At 38.7% G+C, this 19,841-nt stretch overlaps 1 protein-coding gene across 4 annotated transcripts in view; it reads left to right on the top strand.

The window, feature by feature from the left end:
* The window catches only part of arhgef10la (Rho guanine nucleotide exchange factor (GEF) 10-like a), a 125,721-nt gene that overhangs the window by 9,827 nt on the left and 96,053 nt on the right, over positions 1-19,841 (top strand). Inside the window, exons 2-10 of one of the 4 annotated variants that reach the window (XM_016668940.1) lie at positions 194-460; positions 2,864-2,891; positions 11,487-11,632; positions 14,917-14,994; positions 15,092-15,219; positions 16,374-16,469; positions 18,211-18,319; positions 19,155-19,184; positions 19,390-19,490. In XM_016668940.1, the coding sequence (XP_016524426.1) occupies positions 196-460; positions 2,864-2,891; positions 11,487-11,632; positions 14,917-14,994; positions 15,092-15,219; positions 16,374-16,469; positions 18,211-18,319; positions 19,155-19,184; positions 19,390-19,490 (981 nt within the window). In that variant the 5' untranslated portion in view covers positions 194-195. Of the gene's footprint in view, positions 1-193; positions 461-2,863; positions 2,892-11,486; positions 11,633-14,916; positions 14,995-15,088; positions 15,220-16,373; positions 16,470-18,210; positions 18,320-19,154; positions 19,185-19,389; positions 19,491-19,841 lie in introns of all 4 variants that reach the window. The other 3 variants (XM_016668939.1, XM_016668941.1, XM_007547024.2) reach the window with 3 other exon arrangements.

Below are 19,841 nucleotides of genomic sequence, written 5' to 3'. Positions count from 1 at the left end.
CAGAGAGAGATATTAACAGATTGGTGCATGTCCATAAAAAAGTAGCCATCATGTACTATGTGATATTTTTATACAAATGCTATGCTATGATCTGTTTATTGCAATTTTACAATGATTTTAATTTGATTGTAAATGTGTTATACAAGATCTACCTGCTAACTAATTTTTGACTTGATACCGACTCTCTCTGCAGTAATGTCGTCTACAATATCTCACCAACCACCAAAAGACGATGACGAGGAGGATAATGAAGAGCAAGGGGAAGAGTTTATGTTTGATGACAGCACAGATGAGGAAAAAGCTCAGGAAGACATCTCCTCGGAACGTGTTACACCTGTCTGTGTGCCAAAGCCTGACAACAACGAGGCATCAGGTGCTGTAGCTGCAGACGGCACACAGCTTTTTAAACCTCCACCTCCTGCTGGACCGGAGAGCATTGTGGCTTCAAGTCCCACCACTGGTAACTCATTTTTAGACTGTTCTATTTAAAGTGAAGCTAAATAAATCTTCACTACTCATTCTTAGAGATGATTAAATGCTTAGTCTGCTGTAGCAGTGGATTATAGATCTTTTTCAGTATGGTTCATCTTAAAAGTTAGTTGCTGAACCTGCACAGTAGCTGATGATGTATGCTAGTCTCAATGTTGAGGTCTTTTACACACACACCATGCGTCAAGTCATATAATTTATAGTCACCAAATAAGGTAATTAACATTTAAATCCATCTTTGCAAAATAACATGACTGGAGTTATTTTATCACCTCATGAAGAAGTTACTGAGTTTGGTTCATTGTACTTAAAGTAGTTAAAAACTGTTGAGTTAATCTGCACTGCAAAGCTATTACTAAACATCCTTTGTGCTTTGAATTTCACACAACATGCATCTTTTGTTTGAAAAAAGTAAAAGACAAAAATAAAAAAAAGACATAATTACCAATTTGCAGATAGAAATTACATGTGATGTTGCAGTGTGTATCCATTATGTTATGTTTTTTCTTAGCTTGTTGTTCAGCCCCATTTTCATTTCTTGTCAGTAAATCTGATTTCATGGTGTCAAGACTAAACAACTCTTGCATAATCAAAGAAGACCGAAAATACATACTTTCATGTTCTCTTCAAATTTCATTTACACACTGAAAAAAGGTGCCTCATCTAATGTTACTAATGTTTAGGTTTATACTGCTAAGATGATGGTTGCAAGTGAAATATAATAGTGGAGCTTAAAAATAACAAAAAAAAGGCAATTGAAAAGAGCTGCACAAATGATTTTATTGTACCATCTGACACTTCTGTGACCTCAGTACTGATGCAACACAAAATGTCTGAAATTTGACTGATTTCTAACCTAAGATTTTTACAGTAAGGTTGTATGTGTACATGTCTGTATTCACTTCCTTAAGAATCAGTATTGCTAGTGTTTAGCACACTAGCAGTAATGGTACTGATGATGATAATGACACATTATTTATTTATCATGACCCCATTAAGAATCAAAAATGTATAAATATAATCATTTGGATATGTTCTGAAATCAAATTTTCAGTCAACTTAACCCTCCTGCTGTCCTCGGGTCAGAATGACCCATCTTTACGATGTTGTCCTCGGGTCAAATTGATTAGGGGTCAGGAAAAATAAATAGCTACCAAATAGAAATATGAAGAATGTTCACTGGAGATGAACTCAGATGAGTTCATAAAAACATCCATATTGGTGGACAGAGAGTTTTTTTCAGGGTCTTCAAGTTATCAAAGATGACCTCCACCTCTGTTAGTTGCAAAAGAGGATTAAAAATAAATGTGAAGTGGAGGGGAAAAATGCAACTTAATTATGCATAAAGGTGGAAAAAAAAATCCACTATATAATTTCCTTCCAGTTGAGAAGGAGTTCCACAGTTAATTAAACACTGTCTAGTCTTCAGAAGTGTAAATCATTTTGAGACAAGGCAGTTATGGTTGCTCTAATTAGCCAAAGCCCACAAGTCCATCCGTTTAACTTCTACAGTGCCATCTAACTGTTTATGAACAGGATAAATAAGCACAAACATCTCATCAGTGCTGTGGCTCCTGTTGGATGAATTTGCTTAGAAATGTAGAACTAATAATTTTTATGTAATATGATCGATTTTCTGCAGTAATGAATGTATTTTATGTGGTTTTAAGCTCCACTTAATTGGATTTGATTGTTGCCTGAGGCATTCAGCATTAGAGAGAAGAGCTAACTTTCCCCTTAATTGGATGAAGTTATGTATAAGTATGATATATTTACCACTTGGAGAATGGTGCCAAACAGGTGCTGCTAATTACACGGCCAGATAAAGCAGGGGATTTAGGTCTTGAAGAGGTTCTGTTGGACAAAGTGAAGCGATTAGGGCTTAATTAAAACGCTTTTCTACCACATCTATGTGTGGTAATCCGCTAAGTGGGCTGCTGAGATGCACGGGGGAGTTCTGGGCGATGATAATAATGTGTTTCGGAGGCCTGTTATACAACTTAGGAGTGAGAGTGGCTGGAATTCCGATCACCACCTCATCAGATGACATGAGTTTACTTGATTGGATCCAACCGAAATCGATGAGAGCATTTGTTGAACAAAACCTATTTTTGTTCAACATTTGCAGCGGGAGTGCTCAACAACCAGACAACGTCGGGGCTCTAATGCAAAAGCTGTAAATCAACTTCATACTTGGATAACTCCCAAAACAGATTTTTTTTTTCATTCTAGATCAATCACATATTTGGACCTACAATGTTTTGATATTAAAAATGTATGTATTTACAAGAAAAAAGTTTGCCCTATGTCTCATTTATTGGTTATAGTTCGTCTCATGGTTGCTGATTTTTCTTTTATTTTTTATTTTTTGTAGATGTTCCAGCCGCTGAGTCACCAAACGAGTAAGTTGCATTTGACTTTTATTGCATCATGGAGAAAACAACTACAGGGTGGTGCATGAATGTAACTCGATACGGCAGCACAACACTGTTGTGTCAGTATTCCAGAGATAATGTCATGCTCCCCGTCTTTCTAAACACCCCACAGTGGGTGGGAGACACTATTATGTTATGCTACAGTATTTAACTGCCAGATGGCATGTCATGTACAAAGTGACGCAGTAATGGAATTTTTGGGGGAAATCACAGGGTTGTGTGATATCGCATGCAGTATTAAAGATCAGCTTTGCTTATGTTTATGAAGCGTAAAGGTTAATCAGTTCAACTGTGTTTTAATTCATTGGCCACAATGAGAAAAAAACAATTGGTCGAGCTCATCAACTGCAGACACATTCTGACAAAGATGCAGACACATTATGTGGGATCAAAACCACAGACCAGACATAATTAAAACAGTAAGATTAGTCTAGAGTTAAGAAACAACACACCACTGCTCTTCGTTATTATCAAATGAATTCCAGAAACATCATGTCACTCTAAGCTAAGATCTCGTTTTGGTTTTTTCTATAAGAAGACGAGTCAAGCAGAAACACTTTTTGGCTCAGTAACAAACAGGTTTAACATTCAGTGCATGTCTGGATGTAGCCTTTTTTTTTTCTTTTTTTTTTTTTTAATTTTGCAGGTGTTGCATTTATTGGTGATGGTGCTGATGACCCTGTGACCACAACAGTCTGAGTTGCATCTTGCAAACATAAGCAGCTGTCCATATAAACTATTAAGGTCAAAGCCCTTCTGAAAAGCACAGAAAACCACAAAGTGCACAGAGTAGCCAGAGTCGGCTGATAATAAGGCAGCAGCAGTAAGATGAAGTAGTCCACTGCCTACTGAATGAATGTAGTTGGAGGCTGTGCACACTGCATCATCAAAACTACACAGGGAAATTTGACTGCCAGGGAGGCTGGCGGTCAAATTTGTCATTTTCTATGTTTTCTTGTTTTTAAAAAAGTTTACTTGTTAGGAAAGTTGTAAGCAGTAATGTTAAACTCCTTGGGAAAGAGGTCTTTATTGATCATTGTGCGATAAGATAAGATGAGATAATTGATTTGTCTCTGAAAAGGGGACAAGGCTGCAGTCAATGATATTTATAACGCACTAATGCACATCGTTCATGTGCAAAGGAAAGCACTGACTTCAAAGTGCATTTAAGCAAACATACGGTCAAGCCCAGATTTTAGCATGGGCTTACCGGGGCTCCAGCCCAGGGCCCCGGCTTTTTGAAACCCTGAAAGATGCTTTGTATTTTTGTGAATGAATAAGGTCAGAATGCCTTAATTTTATCACTGGCATTTGGTGGTGTTGTTGAAACGCCACCAAACTCCTTCATATGTGTGTGTATGTGTGTGTGTGCGTGTGTTTGTGCATGTTTGTGCATGTTAATATGCAACTGTATAACCATGATTAAGTAGGGCCCGCACCTTTGCTCAAGCCCCGGGGCCCACACCTTCCTAAATCCGGTACCCATACATGCAAGTCAGTTCCATTGTGTAAGACAGATTGTATAAAAAAAAAAAAAAAACTTACTTCACATGTAACTATGAATTTAGTCACACTGAAGGGTTTGTAATGCTGACCCTTACTAACCCTTAAGGAGCAACTGACTCTTAATCTGTTGTAAGAGTCAGTTGGACTTAAGTCAGACTATGACAAGGTCACGTTGAAGCCTTATTTTTTTTATTACTGGTTTTAAGCCATTCTCGGGTGGATTTGCTCTGCTTTAGATCAGTATCCAGCTACATAACCCAAGTGTCCTTGAGGATGAAGTCACAAACTGATGGTCGTACATTCTCCTTCAGGATTTCCTGGTTGACAGTAGAATTTATAAGCGTGTTGTTGATTCCCTCTTGAAATCATTTTTGTAGGCTGGTCATTACTGGGAAGCTTCACTGCTGATCCATGTTATTGCCATTACTACATAATCCTCTTTGGTGGTTCCCTTGTGTTTTAAAGGTCTTTATAAATGGTTCTATAACCCTTTTTCTAGACTGATAATTGTTAATGACTTTATTTCTGACTTGTAGTATTGATTTATTTTAATTGGAGGATAATTTGTTTTAACCTCGATGTTATCAGACAGTTTCTGGGTGTGGCTGGTGAAACTGAGTTAAGACATTTAGTTAATCTAAGTAAATCCATAATTTAGCAATACAAGCATTATATTTCCACACAGGTAGGTTGGTTTAAATAGCTATTTCCCCTCAATAGAAAACACCACTTCCAAATGTTAGCTTTTTATGCAAGTTGTCTTTGACTGAAATTGAACTCTGTTTAATCTGAAACATTTAAATATGACTAGAAAAGCAAAAAAAAAAAAAAAAAAACATTGTATGATTTGCACAAATGTTTTCATGTGTAATTTTATTACACTTTGTTAACTACTATAACCTGCAACACAGTTTTCTCTCGTATGTGCTTTAGTTCTTGAAATAAGAATAAAAGGGTCTAAATTTGAATTAGCAGGTCACACCTCAAAGGAAACTGAAAATTGTCATGGATCAAAAAAAAACACCTTGTTGCATCTCTAGACTTATTCGGTCCTTTTGACTGGCTACATGGAAGTAACTTGCCATTTTAGGGCAGAACATAGCTGACATCTTTGTAGCAGTCTGTCTTTATTTTTGGTGTGAATGGTGCTCATTGTTAGGCTGCTCATGGGCCCTATGTCTATTCTAGTCCATGTTTTATTTATATATTATTTAAAGGTCTTTCACATCAGAAGTTTTATGGATTTATCTGCTTAAATAGACAACAATTTTACAGTTTGGGAGAAATATAATAAAAATGTCCAGTCAATTTTCCCCCAACCCCCAAAGTACTACAGTACACACTCAGTTGAAAACTAAATTAAATGCATTTGGACATTTATGTTAATACATTCATTTGTGCATGTCATTCTGTGCAGTGGGTACATTTTAATACCGCTGCATACTGAAATCTTGACAGTGATGTGCAAGCAGGTTATAAACTGGGACATCCTGTCTAGAAGGAACAGTTTTCTTTTTAGAGTTCTACTCGTCGGTGCTTTGAGCTGTATGAATAAAATTCCATCAGTCTTTATCATATTTAGGTCATTAAAGATCGCTTAAAAGCCCACACAAAGTGCAAAACTCACAGGTTCAAAACAAGGTCTTTGGCTGATTAGAAATCCTTTCATGGCTGCCATTTTGACAGTATGAGTGACGGCTCCATCAGCCTCCTATGAGCACAGCTTCAAGGTGTGTTTTGTTGTGTAATTCAAAGCACATTTCAGGCTGCCTGCAAACTGAGGGAAGGGCTAATCAGCCCTTTAAGCTGAAAACACCTGCAGTACCATTAAGAAGCAGATGTGTCAAAATGTAGTGCCATAAAACATGAAGTAACTGCAGTAATCTGTAGCTCTGACAGCAGATTTTCTGGTGATTTAGGTATGATGCATACAATACTGATAAGTTAAGCATTTATTTGTGAAGTAAAATCCAATCTTGCAAAGATACTCAGAAAAGTGCACACAAAAATTTTTACTAAGTAACTATTTTGAACAATAATAGCAGCAAACATTCTGTCAGTCTTATGCAACATCTAAAATATTATATTATTTCAAGTCTCACTCACTGTTTATACATCTAAACATTTGTGGGACTATCACCTTACTCTTGTGTCCATATTCAGCATCTGTCTTGTTTCTACTTATCCATATCCCACATGCAGATGCATTCACACACCACACTCTTGCATGCCTTTTAGACTTATTCAAATTTTGTCACGTTATAACCAAAATGCCAAAACAATTGATTATGATTTCATGTTGTGTAGCAGAGCACAATTGTGAATTGGAAAGGAAAGCAACACTTGTTTTTCAAAGTCTTTTTACACATAAATCTGGATAGGGAAGTCTGCACACATGCTAAGCCTCATTGAGCTGATACTACTCACTACCAGCTATTGCTGCAATACCAGCCTCAGGTCTTTTGGATTTTCACATCTGTGGATGAACTTTTGAAAGCTAGTAGTAACCAACTTTGAGCTGCTGCCTGATGTATTTCTTCCTTTTTAATTCATATTTCTTTGTTGTAAATGTATGCCTCATACACCACAATGCTGATACCTTTTTAACACATATCATTTTGTAAGTCTCAGTGCTGTCCTGAACAAAGTGCTGTTTAGTCATTCCTTATCCAAATACTTTTTGGGGTTATGATTTAATATATCATTTTTGTCTGGACTTTTTTCCCCCAGTTAAAAATAGATTTTCTCCGAAGAATGCAAGCTGTCTGTCTTCTGGCTAAAAAGATGTATAACTGCTCTAAAATGACCTCACATATAACATTACTTCATATCACCTTGTTGTGAAAAAACAAAAACACACACTTATAAAAGGTTGTTAGCTTCCAGCCCTAGAGGCGCAGTAAATGATCATGTGATAGTTTATTGATTCTTAAAAGGGAGCAGGCTTCTTACCTTCCTGGCTCTGTGGGGGGAGGAGTGAGAGGGGTCAGCAGTCAAAGTCACCTAAAGAACAGCAGCCCGGGAGCTGACTGACTGATGTTCTCTTTCTAAAGAATATTTTATCTTGAACTTAGGGAGCTTTTATATTTGATTGCCCCAAGCAAACTGAATCACATCAGCCCACGTAAAACAATATTAAACAAACTAAAAAAAAAAAAAAAGAATTCTAACTAGGAAGCATCTCTTTTTTACACTGTGCTTTGTATGCTATGTATGTTTACTTATTTTGATCAAGCTAAGAGAATGCAGGATCAAGAAAAAAAAAACCATGGCATAAATCTTATGAAATGTATTGCTCTGCAGTTTTTAGGGCCAATTTGATGAAATCATGCAGGGGCCTTAAATTACATTATTTTGATTATGCCCCTCCCCCACCCCACTCCCCGTCTGTGCTCAGAGGAAGTGTGCTCAGAAACCTCTACTCATAGCTGACTTCAGGGTTTGTGTTTCTGGCCTTTCCTGTGCTGAAAGGACTGAGCCGTATTTTTACGCAGGTGTTAACCTGTCGATTGTGTGTGGATATTTCTGCTGAGTTTATATTCAAATCTCTGAATGGCTGGATATGTGTGTGCTCAAGTGTGTGTGTGTGTGTGTGTGCTTGTGCATGTAATAAAGCCACCGTGAGGTCTTGGTAATTCCTCACACAGGGAGATTTCTGCTGAGTGCACATTTCCACTTTGGTTTTTCAATAGAGTGGCCTTTTAAAGGAGATCTATCAATAGCACTTTCCACAATCTACGAGTTAAGTCTGTCAGCACACTCCCAAGATCTGTCAGCAGTTTTAGAACAATACTGCCAAAATTTCTTTTGTGGTATTTTTTTCCCATTACAGAAATATGGGATTTTCTTTTGAATTTGCAAAGGTAGCAACTTAGTTACTTATTGGCTCAAGGAAGCTTTATCCAACTGTGAGATTTGTATATGTGCCGATGTCCGATTCCTTCGGCTTCACTTTTTATAACATTTTATTTCATTTTCAATAAACACACCGAACTCAGCCGTGAGCAACGACAAGATGACGACTAAAGAAACCATGAAAATATGGCACCACTGCATCTCTCTTTCACTTGTTTGACCTTGGAGAGCAGAAATTGTATGCTTTTATTCATCTTTTTTTTTTCACAAAAATAATTTCTATTTGTAAGGAAACTCATCTTTAGTGGTTCACAGAAAACTTTTTTTCCACAGCTCCTTTATTTAACATTTAACCTTGCTGCCTTAGTTAGCAGAACTTTTAAAGCTAAAATAAATAAGCAAAACTGCAAACGCTTTAGAAGTATAATAAGGTGCAGCAAAATAAATATCCCGGGTGCTAAGTAAATGGAATTTGTCATGTCTTGTCGATGTTTAGCAGTGGAGCTGTGTGCATTGTGGAAACGGTTCAATAAGAAGGGGCAGCAGATGTTTATGGAGCAGATTTATGACCCGAGGACAAACAGAGCTCTAATACGGTCAGCACATTGCTTGTGCAGTCTTACAGAAACAGCTGTTCCCAGGAGGGGGCGCTAAAACAGGTAAAGCCCCAGTGTTCTTCCTGAAGGGAATGGAAACAGATGGAAGTGTGAGATTTGCATTCAAGCAGCTCCCACTTAAGTCTGTGCTCTTCCCTGGGCTGTGTCATTTGCATTAAAAAATGATTTCCCCTCCCTTCTCTCCTTGAGCTACATGACTCACTACACGTTGTAGGCTCAGATAAGTTGTGAAGGCTTGCGCAAATATACACCGGATCGATGGCCAAGCTGCTAAAATCACTCAAACCTGATGTGAATGTGTGCAGTCAACCAGAGGATTTGTGTATCAGCATTGTTCTCTTTTTCCACACGGGCAATTTTAATGACAGGAGATCAGTTTATCGTCAGACTTGTGCTGGCAAATGGTTCTTTTTTGTTTTTTGCAATGGCGGAGATGAGTCTTATCATTTAGATGGAGATGAATTTTCCTGCACCAGGGTAATACTGAGCTCTCTATGGAAGCTTGACACCACTGCAACACTAAATGACTGCTATCACTGCCTCTCATGTGATTTGCTGGCAGAGCATTACATCTGCATTTAGGTATGAGGAGACGGTAAACATACAGTGAGAATTGCTTTCATTTACAACGGCATCAATGTTGTACTGTAGAACTTCTGAAAACATTGAGACATTTTTGTTAATCAGTGTCTCTGCATGCGTGATTGCTGTTCCATTTGACAGCGCTTGTTGAATCCAAACATAAGCACACATCAGTCTGTCTAATGAGGTACTGATTAGGTGATCTTTTGAACTCTATGACACTGGGGGAGAGCTTGCTGTACACATGAAATCGGTGAATGAAAACGCATCTTGCTTTTGTGCCAATGGCATCATCACCTTCCCACACATGTGACAATACACAGTTTAAACCAAGATGAGCACAAAATTATATTATTTTTCTTTTCTTGGATAATTGAAAAGAATGTTGTTTGTGTTGTACTCAGAAACAGATGCTTAATGTGAGATCAGAAAAACTACAGATTTTGCAGTGACTTCTTATGTTCTTCCAGCGCTCTAATGTACATTATAATATATGAAATGAAAGCTCATTTTTTAAAATGACCAGTTTGGCCTAAAAACAAAGAGAAAAACAAAACATATGTTATAATTAATTCCTGTGCACAGTTTTTTTTTCCTATCAATGTAAGGTGTGATTTTTGTTCTGATTCCAAAATGAAAAGTATGCAAAGTTTTTTTTTTTTTTTTTTGCTGCGTTCCAAATTATGGCACTTCTAAGTAGATGTTTACCTCATAAGTCTTTATCTTTGTTTTCCGTTTCTGCTGCTGCAGGCTCTGCAAGTGTTGTTCTGATGTTGCGAAGAAGGGCAGATTTAATTAGTTTAGATGGGTCTCTCCTATATGCTGGATGTTGTCATATTATCAGTCATGTGGGGGAGGATGAAAACTCACTGCCAGCGCAAACACAGGCACAGTGATTGCTGTGTCAACAAGATTTTCCCCTGTGATGTTATGCAGTCTGCTTCATTCAAAATAACAGCAGTGAAAAAGCAAACTGCTGCCATGACAGATAATGATTTGACAGCACACCGGAACAAGTTAATTTAAGTGTAACTTTTCCATGAGACTATTTACACACCATCTCTTGGTCTATTCTTAGTACAAGTATTTCAATAGTCATCTGGTCATTGTCGTATGTAGTACAGTACCTGGTCATTTTCCAGGATGTTCTTTTTCTCCTTTTTAATTGTTAACTTAGTATACTGATGTGTATTGTTCAGTTATTTTAAAAGTTTGCAAAAAACTTTTTTTTTTTGTTTAAGAACATTTTTACTGGCAGTGTTGTTAAAGTATAGTTTATTTCAACTTTTCTGATCAAACCTATGAAAAACACAAAAGATAACAGAGTTTGGCACATAGAATGGTATTTTCCCTAACAGTGTTTCTAAAACTCCCAAATGGAAACAACTACCTTTCAAATGAAATCCCATGATAAATGTGAGAGAAAAATAGGGGAAATAAAAGAAACATTTTAACTCCTGATCTGATTTTTATTTTTTATTTTTTTACTGTGTTAAAATTAACACCTCAATATTTATGGGATTTTGTAGTCCAGAAACATTCAGTTTTATATATAGTAGATAACTTGTGTACTATAGTGTTAAAACCACACATCATGAAGTGGTGCCAAACATGCAGTGTGGCCATGTTTGTATTTTTTACCAGATGCCATGTTTTATTTCCTTCTACAATGCTAAAAGATAAAAGGAACAAAGCAGAAAGGCTGCTGTGGAGCAAAAAAAAAAAAAAAATGGACAGTTTCCAACAAAGGGTTAGAAATATGGTCTTGTTTCCACTGAACAAAAATAGATCCTCTTAAAGACATCTTTTATCATTTCCAAGTAGCAATACATGTTCCGTGAGACTTTAGGGAGTATGCTTTTACATGCTTGGATTGCAAACAACTATTCAACCCCCATCAACAAGCACTTAGCCTCCCCTTCCTCTCTGTGAAATTAACTTGTAATGAGGCACGCAGCACTCAGTGTTGGTTTAACTGTGCTAATGTTTGGGTACCTTCCAGGGTCTCAGCAGCACCAGCAGCAGCCGAGCCCGGTGCATCAGATCGTTGTCTGGGAGAGGAGCTTCCTGTGGTGCCGCTGTCTGATTCAGGAGATCGCAGCAAAGAAACCGTTCAGGGAAGCTCTGACTCGAGGGACATCTCTGAAGGTACCAAACAAAATTATATTGACACTGAACTGATGTGCCTTATATTGCAGTTAAAGGGTTTAATATCAGGCCAGAAAGATTAAGCCTACTGTAAGCTTGCCCTGGGATTCAGGCTCATTCCACTCATGTATTATAGTGTTCGCACTGTGGACAGATCTGATGGAAAACCAATTGGACCTCCAGAGATGCGTAAACAATACCATGGCCACACCATATAGAAACTGGCAGAGAACATTGTGCACCAGTTGGCAATACACACTGCATGGTCCAACTTTGATCAGAGGTGGCAACAACACCACATTATACATCCAGGGTCAGTGTGTAACTTATTGATTACTGCAGTGAAAGAAAACATGAATATCATATACACACATATATAGGAATACACATCAACACAGCAAACAATGACTCAAACACACCTGTGTTCTTTTGGGATTTGATTTCTGTGCAGACATGACATGAATCCAATTAATTCAGGATGAGGATCAATAGAGATCCATTTCCATGGGGAAAATTGCTTTTGGATTTTGACTCAGTCAGCAGGGCTGCCGTTATTTGAAACCGGCTTAGAAATGAGAGATGCAAAGGAGCAATACTGCACAACATTTTTTTAATGTCTTCTTCCTCTGATGATTTTCGTACACAGGACTCCTCATACAAAGCAGTTGAAAATTCTAAATTATATAAAACTTTTCTTTCTGACATCTATATTTATGAAGCAAAAAAAAGGGGGAAAAGCAAACTAACTTAACACGGGGTAAAATCTAATGAGAAATCTTTCTCTTGTATTAATGTTTTTATGCTTGCTGCTTTGTAATTTTAGTCTTTAAACATCAGAGTCCAGAATGTATTTTGCATAATAATAACCTGCCAGCTTGTGCAAATTGGTTCTACATGCTGTCAGAGTTTTTCACGTTGATCAAATATACTTTATATGGTTCATTATGAATAATGAAGTGATTCCTGTTTGAAGAAGCAATCATTTGCCTTCAGTCCTTGAATGTGGTCATGACACATGAGATTGTGATGTTCTGACATTGATTTGTAAATGCTTCTCTCTTTTCTATTTATAACAATTAGTTATATTTATTATGATGGAGTATGTCATGCCTGAAACAACTTTGGCCTAGAGTTACTGTGCTGCCATATAAAGCTGAATAAACTATGCAAGCACAGCAAGGAACTTTTTCCTCACAAAACTTGGAGGAACAAGCGATGTTCCTCAAGGGACCAGTAGGATTTCTGGGCCTCCTAAATTCAGTTGCTTTCCTCTTTCTGCTTACACAACTAGGTGGAAATATATGAAAAGATTTTTTTTTTCCAATTATGAAAAAGCAACAACAATATTTTAACATACATTTTCCTTCCTCAAGGGTTTCCTCAAGGTCCTTTAGAATTTTAGTCTGAATAATCGACAACAGGAAAGCACGTCTCCAGTAAGATTAATTAAAAACGGTGATTGTTGCTGTTCAGAGCTTAGGAGAGTGTGTAGACAAATCAGGGTTTAAAACCAAATCAATAAAGCTCACTGAGGTAAATTAGGCTGAAACACTCTCAAAGCAGTTAATGACAAATCCTGCCAGGCATGGAGATGGAATGGGTCAATAGCTCAAACAAGCTGGATACAATCGTGTTAAGTCACGTGGACAAAGCCGTTAGAGCAACATCCACAAGAGATGTGCTTGATCTCTCTAAGGACAAGAACCTTTAAATAAAGCGACTGGCCACTTAATTAGGTACACCTATTCAACTGCTCGTTAAAACAGATAGCAAATCAGCCAATCATGTTGCAACAACTCAACACATTTAGGCCTGTAGACGTGGGGAAGACGAGTTGAAGTACACAGAATCAGAATGGGGAAGAAAAGTGATTTAAGTGACTTTGAATGATGTGTGGTTGTTGGGACTTGACAGATTTTAACCACATTTTTCATAAACATCGGCTCTAGTAGGATTTTCAGGCATAACTATCTCTTTGGCTTACAGAAAATGGTCCAGGAAAGATAAAATATCCGTTGTGCGGTTATTATGCAGATGAAAAATGCGTTGTTCGTGTACATTTTCAGAGCAGAATGTGCAGACTGCTTTGAGATGATAATAAGGCAGCAGTAGCTTGAACAAAACACCTGCACTGCTACCTTCAGTAGCTGAAACCAGACGTTGCTTTTTCTACGTTTTCCACATCCCTGCTCTATAGTGGATCTTAGAGCAACATCAATGACTCAGCGCAATCAGTTGGACATCCTTAAAAATATTTTAATGAGTCATATTATGAACTGAAGCTGACTGAATTGTATTATAACTGGGGTCACAACAGAATGCATCTAAATGCATACATTTAAATTTAAGTTGAAACTGAATTGAACCTCGTTCAGTTTCAACCGAGGCGCAGAAAGCAACAAAACATCGTAGTAGCTGCCACTCCTATAATTTGAAAGCAGGAAACTGAAGCTACAGTTCGAACAGGTTCACCAAATTTGGGCAAAACAAACCGGAAAAAAAAAAATGCCTGGTCAGATGAGTCTCACCTGCGACATTCAGTTTGGAAAGCTCAGAATCGGATGCAAACAACATGAAAGAATGAATCCACCCTGCACTGAATCAGTGACTCAAGCTGCTGCTGTTGCAATAATGCTGTTGGTAATAGTTTCCTGGGACACTATAGGTTTTGTAGCCTTAGGCTGCACTGCTTAAACACTGCAGCCTACCTGTGGATGTCCGTCTCTTTATGACCACGGTGTACACATTTTCTGAAGCTCATAAGATCTTGAACTTGAACAAAACAATTAAATATGTTCCACACTGTACTCCAGTGGGCTCCACAATCGCTAGCTGTCAGTTAAATAAAGCACTTTTGGAATGTGGTGGAATGTGTAGCTGACCTGACAAATCTGCAGCAACCTCATAGATGATCTCTGAGGAATATTTCTGACGGCTAATTAAATCTATACCACTAAAAATTAAAGCAGGTACTAGCAAGGCGTACCTAATAAAGTGGCCACTGAGTGTACTCATAGGTCCAAGTTCTTTTCTAGCAAAAGCAAATATATTTTGTTCTGCCTCAAACGATTCAGATGAGAGGAAAAACTGCATGTGAATGTCTTTGTGTTTTTTTCCTCTTGAGAGCAACAACATTTTGATCTATCAACAGAAAGTCCTAGAATGCCACTGCAAAAACGATTGAAGCTAAAAAGCAAAACTCGTGTTTGTGCGACTTGATGAAACTTTGTTTTTCTTCTGTGTTTTTTTTTTTTTTTGTGTGTGTATCTGTGCGGCTGACACAGAGGCAGGAGCACCAGAGGCTTCGTTAGAGGTGATCTATGATGACGTTCCCAGCGAGGAACCTCTCTCCCCTGATGAAGGTCGGCGGTTGCAGAATTGTGTTTGCCTCAAATGTTTGCTCTCTCATGACCTCCCACCTGCAGCCCCTGACCTGCTGTGTGTTTGTGTGTTCAGCAGACATGATCTATGAAGATGTCCAAAGAGAGAGTGGTCCTTTGGAGGCAAACAACGGGTGGAGCTCCAGTGAGTTTGAGAGCTACGATGAGCAATCTGATAACGACGCCAAGCTGCCGGCAAGGAGCAAGGTAGACCCCATGTCAAATCATTCCTGATATCTGTGTATATGGCATCTAGACAGGCCAGGTTGTTTGGGTCGGTTTTTCAGCACTTAAAACAATATCAAGGAGAATATTTCATTCGCTGCCTCTCTTTTGCAGTACTCTTTATTAATGTATAGAAGTGGAAGGAAGCGGTAAAGGACATGAAAAATGCATAAAAGGCTGTCAAGTTTTATCCGAGCATTGTGAGATGAAAGTAAACATGAGACATTTCTGTTTGAAAAGCCACAGATTTCCTTGCCTCTTTTCTGCCAAGACTGCCGGTAATCACCGTGATGCTCCACAGTGTGCCGCTTCCACATGATGGCACTGTGTGCACATTGACATTGTGCTGCGTTTTCTTTATGCTCCAGCAGCTTTAAATGTGGCTTCATCACTGCAGACATATGGAAAATCTGTAGTTGAGTCATTACTAATGTATAGATTTATACCTGCTTTCAGTCAAACCTGAACATTGAAGGTGTTTCTGCATGGATAATACTCTACTGTAATCTAAGAGGATGCAGAGTTGAACTAATAATCTGAAAAACAAATGAGGCCAGAGGTAACAAAAATCCTTCTTGATGTGGGACGGGGAAAATGAGTTGCCTGGTAATTACAGTGGGGTGCGGTGTGAAAAATCCCCCCACCGTTCTGTTGGCAGGTTTGTCTCAGACCGCTGAACAAAAGGAAGAATTCAGGTGTGCTGGATTTTACAATTAATGAAAAAAGCTCAACTATTAGAGTCCAGCAGCCTTCATCAGAAACACATTGTTTTTAATTAGTTTCGCCCAATTAATTTTTCACCCGGTGAAGCTGGAGTTCTTGTTTAAGAAACCTGGGAGAGCTGCAGTAAAGTTTGTTTAGTTAATATTTGCTCCAAACTGCTTGCAGCCACTCTGGACCCTACATAAATCAGCGACCATTAGACACGACGCCTTTGACCAAAGCAGTGCTCCGAGCTTTCACTCTCTGCGCTTGTGATTAATTCCCAGTGTTCCTCGGCTTTTCATTCCCCTTGATCACTTTGCATCCATTTCCTCTTCTGGCTTCTTTTTCCTGCTTTCCTCTTCCCAATGGCTTTTGTGGCTTAACACTCCATGCACCTGTGCCCCACCCATCCCCATCCAATCTCCCTGTAGCTCTCACCTGAAGTGCATCGGCTGAGGGAGCGGTGTGCCAGGACCAAACGTGAACTGGCTATGAGGCTGTCTGGAAAGCACAACTATGACATCAAGGTATAACCCCAAGCAGCAACGGAACACAGTTACAGTGGGCCTTAAAAATGCATACCAGGTTTTTGAGAGTTAAAAATATTGACACTGCCCCTGAACAATTTGCAAGATTTTTCTACCTTCAGTGTGATATATATATATGTATATATATATTCTATACATTTCAAATGAAAAACAAGTAAATGTATAAAGGGAAAACATACTGTACAGTAAGAATTAAATTAGGTTAAATAATCTGACTGCATAACTGCAAAAGCTCTGAAACTCAGTTCAGCATTCTTTCTTTCTGTGAAAAGACCTTTCATCAGTTTCAGTGACAACAGTGGAAAGAACAGCAGATATTCACACTGTTGTGCAAGTGACAACAATCTCACGTGTTCTTCATATATCTGAACAAAGAAGAAGGACTTTATTAAAACAGAATGCTTAAATATCAAGGGGGACATCTCGAACTGGCTAAAATCTCCACAGGACAGTTTGTCTGAATGAAACAAAGTTTTGGTATGTTTGGCACAGAAACAGGCTCATTACAATTGGAACATCATGTGTAGTGGTGGTAGCATCATTATTCTTAGGAGTGGAAATTTGTTATTTGTTAAATTGCATAAAATTCTGAATAGTGAAAAATGTCAGTAATTTTTTTTTAATCCAAGACCTTCAGGTATCTATTTTAGTCCAGACATAAATGAATGACTTCATGAGAGAACATGTAAAGCTTTCCAATTGTTGAGAGCAGAACAGGATTGGACTGAAGTTTTGTGGAAGTTTGGATGAAGACCTGGAAGGAGACATGTTTCAGTCTGGTAGTTTAGAATAATTTTCCAAGGTTGTTAGTTTTAAGGCATAAACATTTATGAAAGCAGGCTGCCGCAGCTCTTCTCTTCATATGGTTTCTCAAATAACCCATTTATTAGATGTTCTTGTTTTAATTATACACAACATATGTCACACTAAAGGTGGATTAAATTTCCTTTTTTTTTAAGTCTCAAAAGGCTGTAATTTTAATTGGGGTGTGTACACTTTCGAAGCCCACTTTGTGTCACATAATTTCATAGCGGAACTCAACTCCCTCTGCTACATGTTTAACTACAGGATTGATGATCACCCAGAGCTGATAAATGCAATCTGTTATGCTCAGCTGACACAATGGCTTAATTGGCTCGCTGTGCCATCCTTCTTAGCTCTTCCTCTGCTCTGTGGCTTTGCTTTGAGACTATTGATTGGCCTGTTAGGCTCCCTTTTTATGTTTCCCTGCCTTGTTTAATATCAAGACAAATTCATGAAACTCATTAATTATTTAATAATAGTCTGCGTGTTTGCCTCCATAAACATCAGTGCAACTTGCCACCACTTTCTGACCTACTTTCTCGGAGTAGCATCATTTAAAAATACTACTCCCCTGAGTGTATTCTGGGTCTGTGGAGTCTGGTTGCATGGCCTCTGCGATGCTCAGGGTGGAGTTTGTGGTCAGCTGAATTTTTCCCACGCAGAGCAAGGCAGCTGATGTGGATCTCCCTCTCTTACCATAATCTTTCCATGATATGCTCACAGGCTCTCTGATTAGAAAGCCGTACAGCGACTCACGGGGGAGTCGCAGATGGTGAGGCTCATGATGAGCCTGCTGAGCGCCACTTCTCTCTGTCTCTCTCCGGAGGAGCACCGTAGGTTATCAAGCCACCGCAACATGGCACTTCCCTCCAGCTCTGATGCTCCTTTGTTGTCTCTGTGTGCTCCACGCAACCAGGTTCAGCAGCTCATGAGGGCGGCAAGAACCGGAACGAAGGGTGGACTCGAGAGGACCAAAATAGCCGTCATGAGAAAAGTGTCATTCCTGCAGAGAAAAGATCAAATGGGTAATTGAGGAAATTTTTAAAACTTTGCTGCTCTTGAGTTATGACTATAGAACGTTGTGTAATTTCTAAAGGAATCTGTGGATGCTTTAAAATTCATTGGAGCTTTTATAACATAAAAGACAGTTTACTTGGGTAAAAATCCAGCCTCGCCAAGCCGAATAGGAGTATCTAAGATGGTTGGGGTAGAAAGTCTTTTTTTTTTTCTTTTCAGAAGTCCCTTGAGGCAAACATGAAAGTACTGTGGAAGAAGAGATCTTACTGATTATATTTAAAATACAAAAGACAAGCTTTTGCAATTTCAACTAAGATGGGATGGGGGGTGCGGGTGAGAAAAGTTTCTGGTGTGTAAGAGAGAAAATATCCCATGTGGCATCGTGGAGCTTGTGTTTCAGGAACCTTACAGTATAGACAGATCAGCATCAATGAATGGATAGCAGCATCATTAAGATAGATGGCAGACTCATGCCTGCAACACATCTTTAAGTCATCACACAGAGGATAGGAAGGACAGTGCTGCTATTTTCAGGCATTGATCGCCTGGAATCTTCATTGCTTTGTGTTTGTCATCCAAAAATCCTCTGATATAATTTTAAAGGCTTTAATTGGACTGATGAAACCTTCTGCTGGGTCTTAATGGCTACGGGTGAATTGGGGATTTTCACCGTTGTATGCCATTGTGCCAATGCAGAGATAAGAATGAGTTGGATTGCTTTTGTGCCTGTTTTACTCCTACATACAGTATTGCCCTGAATTTTCTTCCTTTGCCTGTTCTTTACTTCTCTCTTTCTCTCTCTATCTCACATTTCCTCTGCTCTCTCCCTTTTTTATTCTTCAGAGAGTTCAGAAGTTTCTTCATATTTTAGAGGTAATAAACTTAGCGTGTCACTGTGTCTCCAGCTGCTCTGAGATCTGAAGGCTGCCTTTCTGTTATTCTCCGTCCTTGTCACATTCTCTGTTACACACAGACACACACACGCACATGCACACATTACTCAGACACAGCAACAATCTGAAACTGCTCTCTCTTTTTTTTTTTTCTTTCTTTTTTTTTCCATTTCTGAAATCTGCAGAGGAGGATGATGATGCTGGATACCTGGATGTGGCTGTGTCAGAAGTGAAGCATCCTCCCCCGCAGCTGAGCCCCATGCCAGAAGGGTTGACCAACCACCAGGTGCAGCTGACAGCAACCCCATCATCCATAAAAATCTGTAACAGCTACACTTGTTAGCAGCTTAGAAGCGAGTAGTTTGACTAGAAAAGCTAAAGAATGGTAAAACGTGCAATGTTTCATAGAGTGTATTGTTCAAGGGAGGCTTGTCGCTTTGGTAAATTGAAAATGGGGCTTTCCAACATGTGGTGAACGTAGTGAAAGGGTCTATTTGCACCCAAACACAAGTAGTGTTGGTACAAAGCTAAGCCTAAAAACAAACTAGACTCAAACCTCTGTTTATTGTGTTCAGCTTAATCGGTTTCCAGAAAGAGTATACAACCTGCTCACATGATGGCTTGTTCAAAAGAAAAA

The sequence above is a fragment of the Poecilia formosa genome, unplaced genomic scaffold (assembly GCF_000485575.1).
Source record: "Poecilia formosa unplaced genomic scaffold, Poecilia_formosa-5.1.2 Scaffold18, whole genome shotgun sequence".
In the NCBI taxonomy this organism is placed as follows: Eukaryota; Metazoa; Chordata; class Actinopteri; order Cyprinodontiformes; family Poeciliidae; genus Poecilia; species Poecilia formosa.
The sequence above is the reverse complement of the archived record's forward strand: the minus strand, read 5'-3'. Positions and strand labels throughout refer to the sequence as shown.